The sequence below is a fragment of the Protopterus annectens genome, chromosome 6.part0 (genome assembly GCF_019279795.1).
Source record: "Protopterus annectens isolate FY-2018-M chromosome 6.part0, PAN1.0, whole genome shotgun sequence".
Lineage (NCBI taxonomy): Eukaryota > Metazoa > Chordata > Ceratodontiformes > Protopteridae > Protopterus > Protopterus annectens.
Genome location: NC_056737.1, coordinates 4259143 through 4280114, shown reverse-complemented (window position 1 = coordinate 4280114; position 20972 = coordinate 4259143). Strand labels below are relative to the sequence as shown.

The following is a 20972-nucleotide window of genomic DNA, read 5'->3' as shown; positions in this document are numbered from 1 at the left end:
ACTCGTACACCTAACAGAAGAGGAGGAAATTTATTCCATTACTCAGGTAAGGTCGAGAAGCAGGCATGAGATTCAAGTTGCTGTACCCAGCTATCTTCAAAATATTCTTCTCTGTAGGGACAAAATTATTTTTTTGATGACGTACATGCTAAAGGAGGAAATACAAAAGCCTGCCCAACAAAAAGTGAGCTCTGAAACAAGAAGGATATTCTGCTTCTTGTTCTTCTGGTAATAAAGACTGCAGAGAGACTGCTCCTGTGAAATCTTACCAATGTTTCAACAGAAAAAGCTTGAGAGAAGGAAAAAAAAGCACAAGAGTACACTGGAAATGAAGCAGACATGATTTGGGAGATGGAGATGAACAGGAATAAAACCAGTAACGCTGAAATTGACAAATGTGGGATTACAATGCAATAATTATATTTGTGAAAAATGACAGAACAAGAAAATCTGGAAATATTGGACTATTTGGACTTTGTTAAACTTGTAGGGGACTGCCCCACTTTATGTCATTAATGTTTGGAAAATACTCACGAAATGTGAAGAGGACTTTGAAAGTAAACCGTAAGTAAAAAAAATTCTTAATGGTACTAGCTTCATAGTGCACGGTTTTCTCTGAATGTTATACATTTTCTCAGTTATGTTTAATTGCACTGAGGATACAAATGTAAACAAGTGCTCCTGTTTTTTTTTTTTCCCCTCTCTCCCTTCTCTCTTTCTCCTTGTTCAGTTTTAAGAAATGTAGGCACTGCAATGTGTAAAAAAGTCTGGTTAAAAGATCATGACAAAAGAAAAATTAGTTTGCTTTTTCTTATTTGCATAGGGGACTGACTGGATTAAGGCCCTTAGCTTGATCTAGTAAATTTTAAGAGAAAGCAAATAAATGAAAAAGAATGTTGAATACTGTAAGGCTTCTTTGTAACAAATGTATGCTTAGGAGCAATGCTGTATCTGGTTATCATGTCTCAAAGAGACCATCTAATAAAGAAAAATGGCTAGGAAATAATGTTCTCTGAAAGCATGCACTTGTTTACTCAGCTGGGACAGCTATAAAGATAAGACAAAACCAAACAGCACGGAGTTGAAGCAAAGGCTGCACCATGCATCTTAGCATGGATAAAGTTTCTTTTAGGTTAACTTAAGTCTGTGAGTGTGGCTGTCAGTTTGGAACATTCATTCATATTAGGAGGGTTAAACTTCAATATTTGAAGATGTACATGGTTTTGTATGTTACTATTAAGTTAATAAGTTTTAGGTGAGTATGGGGGTGTTTTTCTGTTTGAGGACTTTTGATGAAACAAAAGAAAGTTTGGTTAAGATGCAACATAGGCTCAAATGAATATGAAAAGAAACAACTGCATAAAAGATCAACATGCCAAACAAACAGTGTATGCATGTAACACAAAAGCTGGAACTAGACATTTGACAAAAAAGTTGAGGCATACAAAAGGTGGGAATAATAACTTTTTTGTGTAATGATGCTTCTGTATTATCTTTAAATATCAAAAGTCTCACATGAATACAAAAATGAAAAAGTAGTTTTACTGTATTAAAATGTGGAATGCAAATAGCTACGCTAAAGGAGACACACTTGGAAAGAACTGAACATGTGAATTTTATAGAGAAAGGCTTTCAGGGTTATTCAGCAGCATACCTGGCAAAGGAAAACAGAAGTACTTATATTAATTGCAATAGCAGCTCCAAATATAATGGTATATCTGTAGTACTAAGGGACTACTAGTAAAGCCGGATTACACTGGCATGCATTTATAATCCACCTAAAACTGTTATAATGGAGCTTAAATTCTGGGAGAAATAATCTTTCAGCAAGGAATATTACTTACAGGTGGACAACGGAATTTGATTTGCAACAGTGAAGATGTCTCGGGGGGGGGGGCAAGATGGAAAATATAACAAAAGGAGGGTAGAATTTTTGAAGAAATTTATTAAACTATTTGGCATAGAAGATGTGAATTCAGTACTAGGAGTTCAGAGTGAATTTACATATTATTCTCCAAGATACCAAAACTGGGTTAGGCTACAGAGAGTTTACATTCGAATGGAACATGTGCATTTCACTGAAGGTCTTGATACACTCCCAATAACTACTTCAGATCATGCGCCAATAAAACCAAAATAAAAACACAAAGTAATGAAATAAAACAGACACTGGCACTTTCCTACCCATCTGTTGAAAAGAGAGGAATTTATGGAATGTGTAGTGAAAATTATTCAGGAGCTATTAGAGAAGACAGAAATTTCTTCTAAAAATACAGCTAGGGAGTGGGATAAAATTAAAGTGGAATAGGGTGAAAATAAAAGAAATTAAAATCCTATTACTTAACCATAATTATTTAGAGGGGCTGACAAATGTTAAAGTATAGCAAAACAGGGAGAATCTCACAGAAAAAAGCAACTACAGAATGCTAAATAGAAAATAAGGGATTACCTGGATAATATGCACAAGTTTAGAAAGACTGCCATTAAGCAACTGTTTTTTGATAATCACTGAAGTACAAAAACTTTTAACATGATGACTCGGGCAAGAGAAAGTAGAAAGGGCTGTCGCCAAGCTTAGGGAGCGAAAACAAGAGATCCTGTAAAAGTACTAAAAATATTTTGGAAATTCTATAAAAGTCTGTATAAAGCAGAGACATATGGAAATCAAGACAAGGTACAAATGGAAATGAATATGGAAGAATTAAATATGCCAAGGACAGAGGTAGGTAAGGTTTAAATTACTAAAGAGGAGATAAATATTGTGATGTATAACCAATCAACAGGAAAGTCCACAGGGATAGATGGCATTCCTATAGAAGTTTGGAGGAAAGAACTGATAAAGCTTGGGAAGATTTTAACAGTATTTTAAGAGGAAGGAAAGTACCAATATCCTGGAAGAAAGCAGTGGTAGCTGTAATACCAAAAGGAGGTAAAGATTCATCAGATTCAGCTCCATACGGGCCCATTCCAATAATAAAACAAGATTATAAAGTGTTTATGTCTACAATGGCTAAAAGAATGGCAAAAAAATTATGCCAAAATTGATAGATATGGATCAATGTGGTTTTGCTGGGGAAGGGAATCAAACATTTGACAACATTAACAGAGCACCGATGATCCAGAGGTAAGCAGAATGTAAGAAAATATCAGTTGTTGATTGGTCTTGATGCAGAGAAAGCATTTCACAGAGTAAGCTCTGACTTTATGAACACGGCAAAGGATGCATTTGCATTCCATGATAAAATTATAAGGCTGATTAGAAGGATATATGCGGGATCGGAGGCAAAAATTAAAGTGGGTGGATTTCTCTCAGATAAATTTCTGCTTGAGCAAAAGGAACCAGACAGGGGTGTCCTCTTTCCCCTTTGTTATTTGCATTGTATTTAGAATCATTCGCAAAAAAGGCACTCAAAAATTCAAGGATATAATTAGTATGGTTCTATTTGCAAATGATATTACTTTATACCGGATAAAACCAGAAAAGGACATTACAGTGATGTGGAACATTTTAAGACAGTTTCAAATTTTTGGGGGGATACAAAATTAATGAAGCCAAAACAAAGGCAATAGAGGTAAATTACGTACCCGCACACAAATTGTTTCAGCACTATATGCACTTATGGGGACATGATAAAATTATGTACTTAGGAGTATGGATTAAAAATGATTCCTGTGTGGCAGCTAAGGATATGCGAGAAGGAACTAAACAAAAGTGGAAGTTCAGTTATATATGATATAAGCAGTTAAAAATGTAAGCAGTTAAAAATGTATTCAATCCTTTTAACCTTATATAGAAGGTCAGGCATATTTTTATCAAAACAGAGAAGTTGTGTATAAAAATCAATAAAAAGCTGAAGGATTTTACATGCGAGGTGAAGACAGAATGAGTCACGTGGGTTAAATTGATTCTTTCAATACAGCAAGATGGATTGGGATTAACAGACTTGAAGGGGTATTTTCAGAGCTGCACAGCTAAGGTTCCTATACATAGGACAAGCAGAAACCTATAATTCAAAGTGGAAATGGAAACAGGAGGGAAGCTCAAGAAACAAGGAGAGATTGGGATTTTGGATGCAGACCTTTAAGGAGAACAGACATACTGTAGGTGGATTGGACACTCTAAATTGGCCCTAGGCGCGAGTGCGTGCATGTGCCTTCAGTGGACGGTTGGGCACCGGGCTGGCAACTAAACACCTTAAATACTATTTTTATACCCCAAGTAGACTTCAGAGTTTTTTCTCTCATACAAACAGCAAATGTTGGAAGTGTGACAGGGAAGAAACGGGTAATTGGGAACATATTTTCTGGAAGTGCGGCGAGTTGGTATACTTTAAGGATTCCCTGCAGGATGCACTGTCTGAGATGCTGGGTGGGCAGATTGGTGTGACAAGGAAGGCCTTACTGTGTCTAATTATGGTGGCTGACAAAAATGCAACTACTAAAAAAAATGGAAATCAAAATCTAAACCAAACTGTACTAGTAAATATAGTAACAGACATAAAACAACAGGCATCAAGATCTTTAGAAAAGGGTAATAGCAAACTATATTGGAAAAAATGGCAACTGTGGAAAAAATACATACAGGGGAACTATGTAATGTCGGACTGAAAATGACTGGGTAGATTATAAATGATGTATAATGTTTGCAGCTGTGAGTGTGTCAGTATGGTTTGTGTTGTAAAATGGCTGCAACTAGGATTGTGTCGGTGTCATTTGTTTTCATTTATATAAAATGTATGATTGCCTATATCATAAGTAATGGTTTAAAGATTTTCTTTTATTTTTAAACAAGAAGCAAAAGGGTTTTGTTTGTGTCTTTCGGCTTTTCCCGGTTAGGGGTCGCCACAGCGGAACTCCGGTCCGTTAATGATTGGCAGTTGATTTTTACGTACCGAGTTGTCAGCCCTGACTCACAACCTTTAACGAAGGTACGCCCCATTCACGTATGTCTCCACACAGAAGACGCTCTAGCTGAGAATCGAACAGGACAACGTCTTACTGTGAGGTGACAATGCTACCGCAGCACCATAGCAGTTCAAACAAGAAACAAAAGGGTAAGAATTGAATAATGCATGTTGCTTAGGTTATAAGACGTACAGCAATATATCTGAAGTATAATGCTTGTAAACGTGAGCTTGGTAATACAGTTTGATTACTTTTATATAAATGCAAATTTGTCTATAGATAAATTCAATAAAGATGTTAATTAATACATAAACAAATAAAAAAACAAAAGATAGTACCGGAGTTGTCTCTAGACATCAAAGTATGGAGTATCCATTCTCCCTCATTTTTAGTTTCAGGAAAGAAGATATTTTATCTCAACGTAAACATGGACAACACTTTAGGCATAAAAAGGAGGATTAGTTCTCAAAGAAACCCTGTCACAACTGAGATGGGGTTGACTCACCAGAGTGCTCAACTCAGATACCCTACTTGCAGGCCGTCAGAGCAGAGCAATCAATAAAACTATCTTCCATGTTAAAACCTCAAGTCAGTTAGATTAGCTGGTTCAAATGGATAAAAAGTGTTAGCTTCTCTAAGAAGTCCTCCCATGAAAAAACTAATTTCAAGAACATTTTGACATGAGACTGCATTGAAAGAGATGGACAAACACTTTCCTATGGCCTTTCTTATTCCTCTTTAACTCGCACACACACTGCAGGAACCAGAGAACAAATAGCCCCGAATGGGTGCTTTATGTTGAAGGCTAGTGCAGCAGTGATCACTATGATGAACATCTTCCTTGTGAGAGTTCACTGTAGACACTGAAAGCATGCTACCAATTTCTGAATCCTGTTTTTTTTTCCCTGAGAAATGCTCTTGGTTTCTTAGAGCCCTTCAAAACACTTTTGGTTGTGAAGGTAATGAGTCAAACGCAAATTGAACAAAAAATGGAAAAAAAAAAAAAAAAAAAAAGTTCCAAAAAAATGCACTAAATAATGAAAAATGTTAATCATTCCTCAATATCACAAGCTGCACCACTGGGGATAGAATCTTGTTAAGGTCCCAAGGAGCCATTGGTAGACCAAAGAGAAGCACTAAGGAATAAACTGCAAATACTCCCATTTAAAAGCTCATGAATTGTCTTTCACATATAACTTACATACCAATAAACCTCCATACCCAGAATCACCATCCATTCCCCTTAAGGGCTGACGAGTTAAATTAACATTCTTAACTTCTTCAGCCTCCCACTAACAACACTTATTTCATCCTTTCAAAAGACCCTAACCCTTGCAATCTGCCTTTGCCAGGCAAATGTTCACTTCTTGGCCGTTACTATCAAAGAACTTTCTTTTTTTGCTTTAGACACCTCGAGTACAACACTGAGACTACAGCTACTAGAAAACATAGCAATTATTTTTTTCAGTGTGCCAATAAAATAAGGGGTAAAATTATGGATATAATTGCAAATTTTTTCTATGGGGAATTATACAATGTTTAGCAGTTTAGTTCATTGGATTAAAGATATACAAGCCTGTTAATGATACTGTAGAACCAGGTCCGATTCCCTCAATATCTTCTTCCAAATCCTGCAACTCTTAGGTCACATAAATAGCTTCCAGCTTGCCCTTGAAAAGGGGCACCTTTTAACCTGGCCTTGCTGTCCATCAGCTCTCTCTCAAATCACTATACTATCCCATTGTTCCCCTTCAACCACAAGAAGTGAGGACCAAGCTACCCAGGAGTGGAACCATCATTCTGCTGAGGAACTGGGTATTTTGTCTCAACTCCCTGGCATGCCAGTGTCTACACTCCATGTAAGGGTGAGCACTGGGTCTCCAAGAGGCAAGCATCCTACCTCCATGATAATGTCTCTCTCTCTCTCTGGGATCCCAACCACAAGCAATATGCAATGAGAAACTACAAGGCTATATGCCTTACCTTTACAGTGATGCACAATCTTTCAACCTGGGACAGAAATGGAATATTAAGTAACTTGCTCAGGAGGATGTATTCAGGAACAGATGAAGGGTCAACGATAAAACATGAACAAATGAGAAGCATCCTCAGTAAGGAATAATTCAGAAGACTAAAGCTAAAATTGCAAACTGCCTTAACACACAGGAAGGAAGTCCAAGCTATTCAATTTGTTCTTCCCATTTTAAACTTGCTTTTTGTGGTCAGTTAGTTGCATTTAAATTTGCATCAAACCAGTTAGAGAAAAAAACAAGAAAAATGCTTCAAGTTTATCAAATGATATATAAAAACCTGTACATACCAAGACTATACAACCTTTGTCTTGAAATAGGTATGGGCATTCTAGAAAATGACTATATACATATCTGCCATCATGGGGCTGCATACACATTTGCTGACCTCATCAGATCCAAACATAGTGAAACATTAAAGCATGAAGAAAAGTCTAAGAAGACTTCTTTGCTTAATTTTGTAGAAGTATTTCGGAACAAAGCAGAAATAGAAATTAAACTAGAAGCAGACAAACATCAGAGGGCAACAGACAGACAAAAATAAAATAAAGAATATATAAAAAAAGAATCAGAGGAAAAGGAAAAAAAATTGAAAGTCCACAGATACAGTGGCAAGCAAAGCGATCTTCTGCAACAACCTCATACACACTGAGCAGAGTGGATGAGCAGAGTGGATGAGAAGTGTTAACTCCAACTCTTAGCTGAGATATACAAGTACCCTGGGGGGAGGGGGGGGTTCGATTATTTATACAGTTTATTGTTTCTAGCAATTTATATATAGCACTTTTATTGTAATCTGCATGGGTAACTGATCTGTTTGCAGTTAAAAGCATTCTGTATCTTTACAAATCGTTATCTGTTTAAAAACTTTCATTTTGTGGCTTTCTGTAGTGCTTTGTAGGCTAATAGCTTTAGTGTCCCCACCCGCCCTTCCTGTTGGTGTCTTGCTGTTATACTTGGTGGCTTTGCAGCTGCCCGCCCCTACTGTAAATCTGATCTGGGACACTCCTCCCAGTTTAGTGTCATTTGCTCATTCTACCTAATACAGAGAGAGCATTTGATAAGGCCTTCTGTTTCTCCTTTTGCCCTTTCAAAAATTTTTTTTTGCCTGAATTTCCTTATGTTCTGACTGTGCTTCTCAAACATTTTGGAAATATAGAGTATATTTTAGAGCAGTTATTATAACTGTAATTGCCTTAATATTGCTACAACTCAAGTGTTCTAGGTTGCACTGCATCTGAAGTGTGTGTGTTTTAGCTGCTTTTCTGTATATATATATATATATATATATATATATATATATATATATATATATATATATATATATATATAGACTTCTCTGTATATGTAGACTAGCTACTTATTCTGCTGCGTTACTGCCTCTTAAATCGTTTTTCAGTTGTGCACTTGCCTTGCTTCATTTAAAAAGTTTTAAATTGTTAATTTTGTAGAGTTTTAATTGCAGTTACTGTTTAGGACTACACACTCAAGTGTGTTAGCCTTTTCTGTGTTTATTTACTGTATTATTGCATTGTTTGGCCTGTTTCAACATATATATATATATATATATATATATATATATATATATATATATATATATACACACACATACATATATACACACACATATATATATATATATATATATATATATATATATATATATATATATATATATATATATATATATACACACACACATATACACACATATATATATATATATATATATATATATATATATATATTCTAGCCAGTCCACATCCCAGGCTTTGCTTGTCTCAGGACTTTATTTTCTGTGCTCAGAGCTATTCAGACCTTGCTGTGGTAAAGGAAACACCTACTGCCTACCAGTGGGACTGGTGAGCATTGTACTGCCTAACGCTAGAGGAGTGGTTTCCAGCTCTGAAATTGTAATTTTATTAGCCTTTTGGGCTGATTTCTATCCCTTTCAACTTTCTGGCGCGTGTGTTTGCACATTTTTCGCATCGTGCAGCACTACGAGGCTACAGTTAAACTATTCCAGGTGCCAGAAAGTCTGCTCTTCAAATTTTCCCTTAAAACTAACCAGTTTCTCAGCAGTTGCACTAAAATCTGAACCCGTGTGACTAGCACTTGCTCTAGAACTTGCTGGAAAGCAGTAGGAAGCCTGAAACTGATACAAGCACTCAGCTCTCCTTGTCAATAAGGAGAAATTAATCATAGACACTAAACAGCCTATAACTGCAAAGTACCTTGCAAAGGTAAGGGAAAACAGCTCTTACACTTTACAAAAAAGCACCTAAACAGGCATGTCCGAGGGTCAGCTTCTGGTGATTTCTCCTGTCTACCTGGTGAATCTGGGCATACTGGGGCAATGTGGCAACTGCCTTATGTACACAGACAATCCTCTCCTCCTACCACCCAACACTACAACAGATGCATCTACATAGCAAAGCTCTCTCCGGTCAAGATTGTGCTAGACAGTCAAGAGGAGAAGTCCAACACCTGCATTACACCTCTAGCAACTCATAGCCCTTCAAAACCCATACCATCAACACTCACACATAGCAAACACTAAACCCACATATGCGGAGGCCCTTAACATTAACCTGCCCAAGCAACAAGGACCTCCGAAGCCGAAACGCAAACACCAGTCACAACCAAAGTGACAGCTCACAACACCAGTGTGCCACCCAACAACAGCCCCTAAGGCAAGACAATGTACCCAACACTTTAGTCATAGGTGACTCTATAGTCAGGCACACTGATGCCCCACTCACCAGGCTGAACAAGGAGAAAATTACAGTCAGCTGCCTGTCGGGTGCCAGGATCCGCCACATAACGCATGCACTCAAGTCACTCCACAACAAGTACAAATATGACTCTGTCATTTTCCATGCTGGAGTGAATGACTTGAGACATACCTCCCTGGACTACATGAAAAGAGAGATGGAAGAGCTCTTGGATCATGTGACCCAGGCAGGTATGACCCTAGCCCCGAGTAGCATCCTGCCTTCGCCCAGAACGATACCACAGTATAAGGACAAAATTATTGACTTCAACAATTGGCTAAGCTTCTGGTGTCATTCAAAGGGGATACAGTATTTGTCTGCCTGGGAAGACATGATTGACAAACCGCGATGCTTTTCCAGAGATGGTCTGAACCTGTCACCCCTGGCATTCAGGTTACTGGCTAAAGCTCTTGCCACCCCTATAGTGCCTTTTTTAGGCAAGGTTCAAAGGATAAAACCACCACCGTAACAGATACAAGCATGCAAAATCTGAAGGTAATGCTAGAAATCTAAACCTCAAAATGCACTCTCTCGAGACACTCCTAAAAATGGAGAACATCGATATCTGTGCAGTGACTGAGACCTGGTTCACGGCTCCAGAGAGCACCCCTGCAATACCAGGCTACAATTTTTACCACACTTTTCGGCCACAAAACTAAGACCGAAACACTAAAGGTGGAGGAGTGTCCATATTCAACAAGGATATTCACACCTCCAGGCTAGTTGCCCAACACAATGCATCTGAAGTTCTCCAGGTGCAACTAACACTAGGTAAGACTGCAATCCAAATTGTAGCTTGCTACAGATCCCCTACCATACCCCAAGATTCTCGCTACACTTTCCTAAACATACTGGAAAATATTAAGGTATAACCAAACACCCTAATACTGGGTGATTTCAACTACCCTGCCATTAATTGGGAAAACTACTCGGGTACCAACTCCTTTTCCCAATGGTTCTTGGAATTCATAAATTCCAACGCCCTGGATCAACTAATCCATTGTCCCACCAGAGGCTCCAATATCCTAGACCTGGTCATTACCAACATTGCAGATAGATACTCCACACCAGTGGTCACCCCCTCATTGGTCAGGTCTGACCATAAGCAAATCACCCTTGACATCCACATCCCACCCCCACCCCCCAGTAAGGAAACCTCCTTAAAAAAACAACTTCTCCAAAGCCAACTTAATGCTACTGAAGTCAGAAGTGACAAACTTCACAACACCCACGCAGACGGGATCTGGAAGTTCGACTACAGAATCCTACACTAAGGCACTGTACGAGCACATCCACTCGTGCATGAATCGTGCCATCCCAAATAGAACCCAAGATGCTCTTCTCCAAAAAAAGGAAGCCAATCTGGTGGTCCCCTGCTATAAACAAACTATACAACAGAAGAAAGAAACTGTTGCAGAAGAGAGGAAAATCCCAGGATGCAAAAAACTCCCTCACCAGCCTCAGTAAGAAGCTGAGATCCCTCATAAAATCCTCAAAAACTAGTTACAAAAATAAAATTGCCAAAGATTCCAAAGACAACCACAAAGCATTCTATAGTTATGTCAAGAATCTAAATGGCAATGCTCAGATCTACTCTGAGCTACAACAGAATGGCATTAAATATACTGATCCCACGGATATCGCCAATATCCTGGTCTATCGATTTAGTGCCAACTTCACCCCCCCCCTCACCCCCTAAAGGGCCCATCTCAATACCAAAAGATTGCCAAATTCCAATAATCACAGCCACACAGGTAGAAACAGCACTCTCCAAAGCTAAGAATACAGCATCCATGGGACCAGATGACATCCCGGGCTGTGTACTACATGAACTACAAAATGAACTGGCACCCCACCTAAGTGTCATGTTTAATCATAGCCTCACCTCAGGCTTCGTGCTCACTGAGTGGCGCAAAGCTACAGTTATCCCGCTCCACAAGGGAGGATCCGCCTTGGATCCCGGGAACTACCATCCCATCAGTCTGACAAGCCTGATCTGCAAGGGCATGGAACTTATAAACAAAGACATTGACAACCTTCAAACACTGGACCCCACCCAGTTTGGGTTTGTGAAGGGCCGATCTTTTCTACTGAATCTGACTTCTTCGAATCGGTCTCCAGAGCTGTGGACGAGGGTAATGCGGTCCACACAGCCTATCTGGACCTCGCCAAGGCCTTCGACACCACCCCCCACTCTAGGAATCATAGATAAACTTACTAAGCTGGGCATAAATCCCTACGTCACTCGTTGGGTTGCCAAATGGCTTACTGACAGAACCCAGACTGTAAAAGTAGCCAACTCCAAATCCAGCTCCAGACAAGTGACAAGTGGAGTACCTCAGGGTTCAGTCCTGGGACCACTCTTGTTTGGCATCTACTTCTCTGAATTACAGGCCAACACTAAGGGACTCTGGCTAACAAAGTTTGCAGATGACTGCAAACTGGGAGCCATTATTAAACCCCCAAATGATGTGGATATTCTACAAAAGGGCCTTACAGAAACAGATGCCTGGTGCCAGAGCCATGGGCTCAAGCTTAATGCCAAGAAATGTATAGTTATCCCCTTTGGAAAAAAAACATGTACCCATGAACTACCACATAGGTGGCAGGACACTAAACATCAAAAGTGTGATGACAGACTTAGGAACACAAGTGGACAGTGGTCTCACTTCTGATCGCCACAACAGTCAGGAAATCCTTCTACGTGGCACACCTCATCACTAAGGGCTTTTCATCCAGAAAAAAAGGAGGTCATTGTCCCACTGTACTCATCCCTCATTAGACCCATTATGGAGTATAATGCCCCACTTGGTATGTACCTCACAAGACATCTGCAACAGCTGGAAAAGCCACAGAAATACCTCACTAAAAGAATCACAGGCCTAAAGCAGATGCCATATGCTGACCGTCTAAAAAAAAACTCCAGCCATACTCTGTGGCATATAGTCTACTCAGAGGAGATCTCTGCTTAACATACAAGGCCACGTCAAACCCTGAGCTGCTGGACATGCTCCACTTAAAGAAATCCCAATCCCTCAGAGCCACACACTCCAGGGATCTAAACCTTATCATCACAATGAACAAAACATGCTGGAGGGATAGGCTCCTGACCCAGAGACTCCCCATACTCTGGAATAGACTACCCATACATGTCAAGCAGAGCGCCTCATTGGCCCTCTTCAAAAGGAACCTTGATGATTGGATGGGAGATAGAAAATTCACCCCGGGGATCATGTCAGTTGCCCTGCTAGACAGGGTTTCCAGGGAATTGTTATGGCTAGGCTTGCATAGGCCTTAGGGCAGATAGCCTAGTACCAACCTATGAACTTGAGGCTGGATAGGCAAAGGAAGGGTGAATTGAAACCAAAAGGTGAAAGGCTAATAATGGTTGCCCAAAAAATAGACTACATATATGTTAGTTTACAAAGTCTATATAGAACAAGTGGGAAAAACAGACAAATGTAGGTTCTGAAACACCTGCACATCTCGTTGCTGGCTGTGATACACTCATGGCAGACACTCATGGCAGAGGGTCTGTACACTGAAAGACACAATAATGGGGCAAAATTGTTGCACTGGCAATTGTGCAACTACTACAACACAGAAGGAACTGAAAAACACTGGAAATGTACAAAGCATTATACAAAACAATGAAGTTCATATCACATGGGATCACCAATTAAGACAATTATGCAATAAAACCAGATATATTAATTCAAGAAAAAAAGACAAAAGTAGCATTGATCATTGAAACTGATACACCCAGTGACTGCAGTGTCTTCCACACACAGAGACAGAGAGAGACAAAGTCATAAAACACCAGAATTTGCAAGATGAAATTAGAGCAATTTGAAAAAGAAAAAAAAAAAAAAGATACCAAAGCAGTTCTAATAGTAGTAGGAGTGACAAGACTAATAAAGAAAAACTTCCAATTACAATTGAATATGCTACCAATACACATAACACCATATGAAATGCAGGAGGAGGCAATTCTGGCAAATTGCGGGTGCTAAACAAACAGCCCTCTTGGCAAATACCAAATATTGAAGGAATACTAACTCATGAACTCTAAATTATACCTTGCCTTAGAAATGTGGTCCATTCCCATCACGGTATAAGAAACTCAAAATACTTGGAAGAAAGTAAACCAAAAGCCACCACAATGTCCCATTTGTTACCCTTCAGTCACCACTGCGTGCCAAGCTAACCAAGAGTGAGACTGTTGTTCTGCCAAGAACTAGGGTATTCTCTTTAAGGGCTTAACCCCCCCCCCCAGTACACTGATATCTATGCTCTGTGTATGGGTGCGTAGAGTTTATAAGCAAATGACCTACCTCCATGATGATGTGTCTATGGTCCCACTTACAAGGGGCATGCAATGAGAAATTCAAGGCTATGCTGCACCTACATGGTGTTGGCCATATATCTGGGGTCACACACACACCTCCCCATCCCATCCCCAACAGTAAGGCAGACAAGCATAACCCTGTTCATTTATAGCCCTCCTTCCCCCTTAACTCCTCCAATGCTGGGGCTACTAATCTAACATGAGGCACCTAGGCTACAGTCAAGGTTCCATCCCTGTATGCCATGGAATGGACACACCTGACAAAGGGGGTGTGTGTCCAGTGGGCTCAACCCATTAACTTAACAGATTACGGTTTTAAATTTATGAGCCAAAGTCTTTCAGTAGTTTTCAAAGTGTTTTTTTTTTTTTTTTTTTTTAAAGGTCTACAGTGAAAAAGTACTGTACCAACAGACTCTATTACACTGCTCTGGGCAGTCATGCCAGCAACAGTCACAAACAAGTCCAGGATGGATTCTTTCATTCCGTCTGCCAAAAGTGCTACTCTGATCAAGCCACTTAGACAGTACTCCCTTATCATTCCTGAGAAAATGATGCCTAGTAGGTTAACCAAGTTTCCAAATACATATAATAAAAGTTAAGGATTTTTTTAACATCTGCTTTTTACCTATACAGATAGCTCCTGATCTATGTATTCATTTTCTGCACATAAGACTGTCTGAAACCTGTTTGCAAGTTATAATCTTACAAACAGCATGTTTAAAATATCCAAGTGTCTTAAAATGCACAAAGAAAACATGCGACAACACTTTAAAGCCGTACCCCAAATACTCCTAAAAGCTAAGAGAATTGTATGTCAACTCCACCATCATGGCAGTTAAATGAAAAAAACTATCATGACAAGCTACAACTAGACATTTAAAGTTAAAATTACATATACTCTGTATATGGTACTTTTGAAATGCTGACATCACACAAACTTTAACAGGGAAGGTACAACATAATATGTTGGCATTTGATCCAGCAGAAGAAGATCCAGAATTTTCTCTTTTTAGCAGCCAGAAAAAACATATCTCATTTATTTCAGGCCCCAGAAAACAGTGTTAAAGCAATACAAATGTCCGTTCTATGTGCATGTGTGTGGGGAAGTGGAAAAAGACTGATAATTAGTACTTTCACAGTTAGGAAATGTTCACCCATTTTTTCACCAGAATATCATCTTTATGTATACATCATCACCTGTACATTAATCCATGTAAAGGAGAAGATGGGAACAGTGTCATATCTTGTGCTACCAATACCTTTTCACATTTACTTTCTCTATTACAGCAGTCCAGTTTGGCATATTAAAAACAAGCTGTGGCTGAATTCTGTCCACTTCACTCATTTTAAAGGAGAGACAATCACCCGTCCTAGCTTCACACACTGAGATGGCAGAACACTAAAATTCAGTGACTGTAAATATTAGTAAAATGGCAATTGTCATAAAAGAAATGCTTGTAACAAGAACTAAAATAATTCTTTAACAATTCTGACACAAAGTTTGTTATCTGCCACCTCTGTTCATTGTATTTTTTTTCAATTCCAAAATCCTCTAACCACTGCTCGCATCTATAACCTTATTACATACAACTCAGAAATACTGTGACACCCTAGAGTAGAGATTCATGTCATAAAATAACCACTTATTCTATAGATAATAAGATACTCATCTCCTTACTCAGTCACATACAGTCTGCTCAGAGGTGACCTGTGCCTGACATACAAGGCCATGTCCAACCCGGAATTAATGAACATGCTCCACCTCAAAAAATCCAAATCCATCAGAACTACAAGAGCAAGAGACTTAAACCTTAACACGGTTATAAATAGGACGTGCTGGAGGGACAGATTCATCACCCAGAGACTCCCTATGCTGTGGAACAAAATCCCGGTACATGTGAGGCAGAGCACCTCACTGGCTTTGTTCAAGAGAAATCTTGACCAATGGATGGGAGATCGCAGCTTTACCCCAGGGATCACCTCAGTGTCACTGCTGGACAGAGGCACAGCAAAATAATGGGCATAGTATCCTTCAAACTTAAGGGGTGGTGAAAGCCACAAAAACTTTGGGCTAGGCTTATAAATGCCCTAGGGCAGATAGCCTAGTATGAACCTATGAAAGATCCCTGAACTTTCTGAACATCTGTTACTAAGGGAAAGACATCACAAAGACACTAGAACATCAGCAGGTTGAAGCCTAGTGGACACATAACACAAACCTGTGGGTCTCAGAAGAGTGACCCAGAGCAGGTAGCCTAATAAGCTAAGTGCTGAACACGTAATAATCCAAAAATACAATACTAACATAAATCATGCCAACACTTAAGCTGCCACATACAATGTGGGTACTTCTGACCCTTCCTGTCACACATTTTTAAATTACAGACATTGTTTTGTTAGGGAAAATGCAAAATTATAAAAGAAGTAATAATACCTATAGACAGCTTTAGTTCAAAGTTCAAGAAAGACCACAGGAAACCAGAATAGTGCAACTTTAACAGGCTGAAAAACTGGCAAATTGCGAATGCAGCAAACACACAACTACTTAATACTTCCCAGTGCAAACAGATCCACTAAGTTTTTGTAAGGGACTGCTACCATCCTTTAACTCCCACCTAGTTCTCAAGGAGTTTGTCACAACTTACAAGCAATACTCTGCAGATTATGCAAAATGAGTAAATGGCCATTACATGCTAATTAATAAATACACAAAGCACACCATTATCAAAATTAATTACAAATAGATTTTACAATGATGCATGTCACTTGAGGAATTACACTTTCAATACAGACATTTTTACATCGTCAAAAATAAAAATGACAATTACAAGTAGACTTTTTTATTGGAAACTGCCATTTAATTTGAGCGACAATGCAGGTTAACTGCTCTCTGTTCAAGTGTTTTGGGTTTGTAGGAAAAGATCTGCGGTGTCTACTCGTTTTATGATCAGAGATCATAGCAGTGGGTTAAGAGTGAAGTCTCAGTGAAAGTGCTGTCTGTTCTAACTTCGTAAATGGTAGTTGGACAAACATGAAGTTAAGCAAAGGGATGCAGAGAGATATACCCCCCTACAAAAAAAAGGTGCATTCTTCCACAGTATAATGCATTACTGTAAAACCTAAAGCAGTTGTCAACCTAGGATGTGATACTATGACATGAATTGTTGTACACAAGACAGTAAACAAAATGTACACATGAACAAATGAATAAGGTGCAATTATACTATCAGCACAAAAATTTCTGCAGAGTTCAAAATGCAATCCACTGCTCTCAACTAATGAGAGACTCAAAGGCAGCTGTCCGGAGAGGACAAGTGACATCAATACCAAACTGTGTAGACCACCTCCAGCCTACTTATTAAAAAATTGAATCAAAAGAGTGTAGTGCACAAATAAGAAATGTGCAAAGTGGTATCTAAAAGTTTTAGAAGAGAAAGTGCTGCTACTCCACTGAATAAAAGCACCTCTACTTGCTGCATATCAAAAACTGAAATTACTACACATTTAGACATTTTCAAAGCTGTATTTATTGATTATGTCTAAATACATAGCACATTATTAAAATAAGGAATCCAGGTGGCTTTTCAAGTTGTACTACTAAACACTACCAAAAAGTCAAGTGAAGGTGCAAAAATAATGTGTGTCCAATAACAAAACCTTGCCAAATGGGAGAGAGAAACAGTGACTGAAAAATGTATAAAGCAGTCTTACTGCTACAAAAACAAAGGGATAAATAAAATCATGGTTTCAGTGCTAAAAACTAAAAGCATATGGATGAACCCAGTACATCAAGGCAGCAGCAAATTAACCAATCACAGTAAGCTAAAAGATAAACAACACTAAAAGCTAAACCTAAACACAACAGTTTAAAAACAAAACAATAGCAATCATACATCTGTTCTAAATTTACAACGATATTCTACGTGCAAAATAGGAAAAGTTACAAATATAAATGGGCTTTCTTGTTTATCATATAAATATAAAACGTGTAACAATGTTCAAAAGACATGAATTAACAAAGAAATAAAATATTAACACTGACATTTTAATAAACGATCTAAAAACAATAAGTGGAAAAATAAATAGTTATATGATATGGTTTTTCTTCCACATACACATGAAGAATGAAGTAAACTGGTAAATTAGAGCAGTTAAGCAAGAGCCGTCTTTAATAATGACTGCATGAGACAACCAAAACAAAACACAGTTTAGTTAAGTTTCCTCTTCAGAGCAGAGTCCACTAGTAATCACACCAGTCCATTCATTGCCATAACGCGCGCTCACATGGCTACACAACATCCCAGCAACAAAGCGCAAGAATCCACCGTTGAGAAAAAGCAAGCGGAAGGGCAGTGCACTTTAGCCCGAGGCATCACATTACTAGAAGGCCTACTTTCCAGCTACTGCTTTCTAAAATGCAACACAACATTAATACATACTGACATTCCTGATGTACGCCAGCTTATGACAACTACTATATACTTACAGGTGGGAATCTGGCGTTGTACTTCTTCTTCTTGCTCGGCATGTTTGACTCCTCAGCTAGCTTGCACAGTACCTGCCAGACTGGCGCAACAGTGAACAGCAGCGCCTCCTAGAGTCTCTCTGTTTCAGGGATAGTTTCTACTGTCCCGTTGGCAATACACTAAGCATCTGCCAGGTCCTATTGAGATACAGGTTCTGCTGAGAAAGCATGGATTCTACAATGTCACACCCATGAAGTTCTACGTCAGGGTACGTATTGTAAACTTCCGCCAGAAAAAGCACGGTTTTTGCCAGTACGGCAAAGCAATGGGATTTGGTTTGGAATAACACTGTTACGGTAAATCTGTATATTTTTTCAGACTCTTTAAAACGCCACAACATAAAGACAGTCAAAGGCCTAAAATCAAAGACATTTTAAATATCCTTATTGTATACATGGTTCTCAACTGTCCATATTTTTTGCCTCATATTTTTTACCTTGTTTCTCATAAAGTGTTTTTTTGGCAAATCAGAGAGGATCGAAATCACTAAATAATTATATACTGTCAGACTTCGGGTTGTGTCAGACTTCATATCCTTCAGAAAAATGCTTGTGAACATAAATTGTGTTATTTAGCAACGTTTTAAGTTTGCAAGAGCAATGGCTAAAATCTCCCCCAATTGTACGGCCGTAGTCCTCCCATTATTTTAGGTTTTGTCCAGGTTTTTGCGCTGAGATGTATAGCTGCAGAGTTACTAGAATAACAGGTTTTACATTCCCTTCCATTTTTAAGGATGCGGAGTCATTATTCAGTGACCGAAATCCAGCGAGCTGCCAGTTTTACAAGAACTGACGAACATACTGAGGCAAAAACATCAGGAGCAGTTGATAGTGTTGTTGAGGTACCGCATAACTGATCTAGCAATGCCATGCTCCCATCCTAATTTATATTCTAAAACGAATGGTATTGGGGGGGGGGGGGGGTTAGTGGATTACATTTAATAGAAAATAACAGTAATTACAGTTATTTGCGTCTTTTACATAAAAAAAACACACGTTAATTCACATTCTGTTATTCTTTTAACTTCTCAACCTAATAATAGTAACCCTGATTGTGCCTGGTTATTTCTGGATTTTTCCTTTATTCTGGATAGAAGAGACTGAGAGGTATGCACTCGTCCCTCGTTTTGTAGAATAGCACCGATTTAGGAAACTGTTCCTTTGTCTCCTATGGAGAGAAAAATGACAAATTGAAAACGTTCTGATATTTTAGGTTCAGAAAAAAATCTAATTTTCTTCTAACGTAAAGCTGTGATACTTTTATCTCGAACACCTTATGTACCGATATGCTAACTAGTCTGTTATGATATGAAATTAGAAATAATTGAAACAACACATATTTTTATAGCTTCACAACATTAATGTCAAACCTGGAAAAAGTCATCATAGAGATTCACACGGGATGAGGCCGTTTACTTGTTTTGATCAGTCTCCCATGAGTTACGTAACTTGTTTATTTTAGAGATTCGTAAGCAGCAGTATTTTATGTAAATGTCCCATCGTCTTAAGAAGATTTCTGGACTAGGTTTTTACATTTATAAATTTATGTGGCACTAGTATAATTATTTTATTTCGCAGAAAGTAGTGGCATCATATCTGGCTGCTTCCAAACATAATTCTAAGGTAGATAGTAAGGAACTGATGTCTTTGAATGATAGTTCTTCATCCTGCGTCTTGCGCAAGTGCCTCAGATTTCAACTATAGATCTGTAAATCAAGAAAACAGACAAAAATAAATCTCACTTCTTGGGCTTGAAAGATAACTGTTGCTGACATACATCCGTTTTGAGGATTAACTGTAAAATATGTATACATCCTTACTTTAATTCTTGTAAATTCATTATAGATTTCATATAATAGTTGTGCTGTTCCTATCATTACTTCTTTTTCAATAAATCATTTACATTCCTTTGACTTTCTGACATTCTAATGAGTACGGAGCGCCCTTAGGTCAGCTGCTGCCCTAGGCAAAAGGGCTCCACAGCGCCCCCTTATCACACCACCTGGTGCCCCCATCCTGGTCTACGTACCCCAAATAAATACTGTAAAAGTGCCCCTGCTAGAGGGCGCCCTAGGCAGCCGCCTAGTTGGCCTATGCTTAAGGCCGGCTAGTTTTAAAATGTCTGTTCATTAGTAATTGTGGTGGAAAGAGTTCTATAAACCACAGAGGTGATTTTCTGTATTCTTATATTGCGATAAAGTAGTAAAAATTAATAGAATTTTCACATTTCTTAATGAGGTATTTAATCGTTTGCACATTCTCACTCTACTTGTCCATTGATATGTGGATATCTAGGACTAGAAGAGTATGTTTAAATTCTCATTATCACACACTATTTCATTAGGTGTTCCATAGCTAGTAAACATGGAGTCATGATAGTTATCACTTTA

General features: G+C 38.6%; 1 protein-coding gene across 2 annotated transcripts in view; it reads right to left on the bottom strand.

Annotated features, from left to right (window-relative positions):
• The window catches only part of DRAP1 (DR1 associated protein 1), an 868088-nt gene extending 849189 nt beyond the window's left edge, over positions 1–18899 (bottom strand). The window contains exon 1 of one of the 2 annotated variants that reach the window (XM_044073779.1): positions 18544–18899. In XM_044073779.1, coding sequence (XP_043929714.1) covers positions 18544–18585 — 42 coding nt within the window. In that variant the 5' untranslated portion in view covers positions 18586–18899. The remainder of the gene's footprint in view (positions 1–18543) is intronic. The other variant, XM_044073778.1, reaches the window with a different exon arrangement.
• Between the last annotated feature and the right edge of the window lie 2073 nt (positions 18900–20972).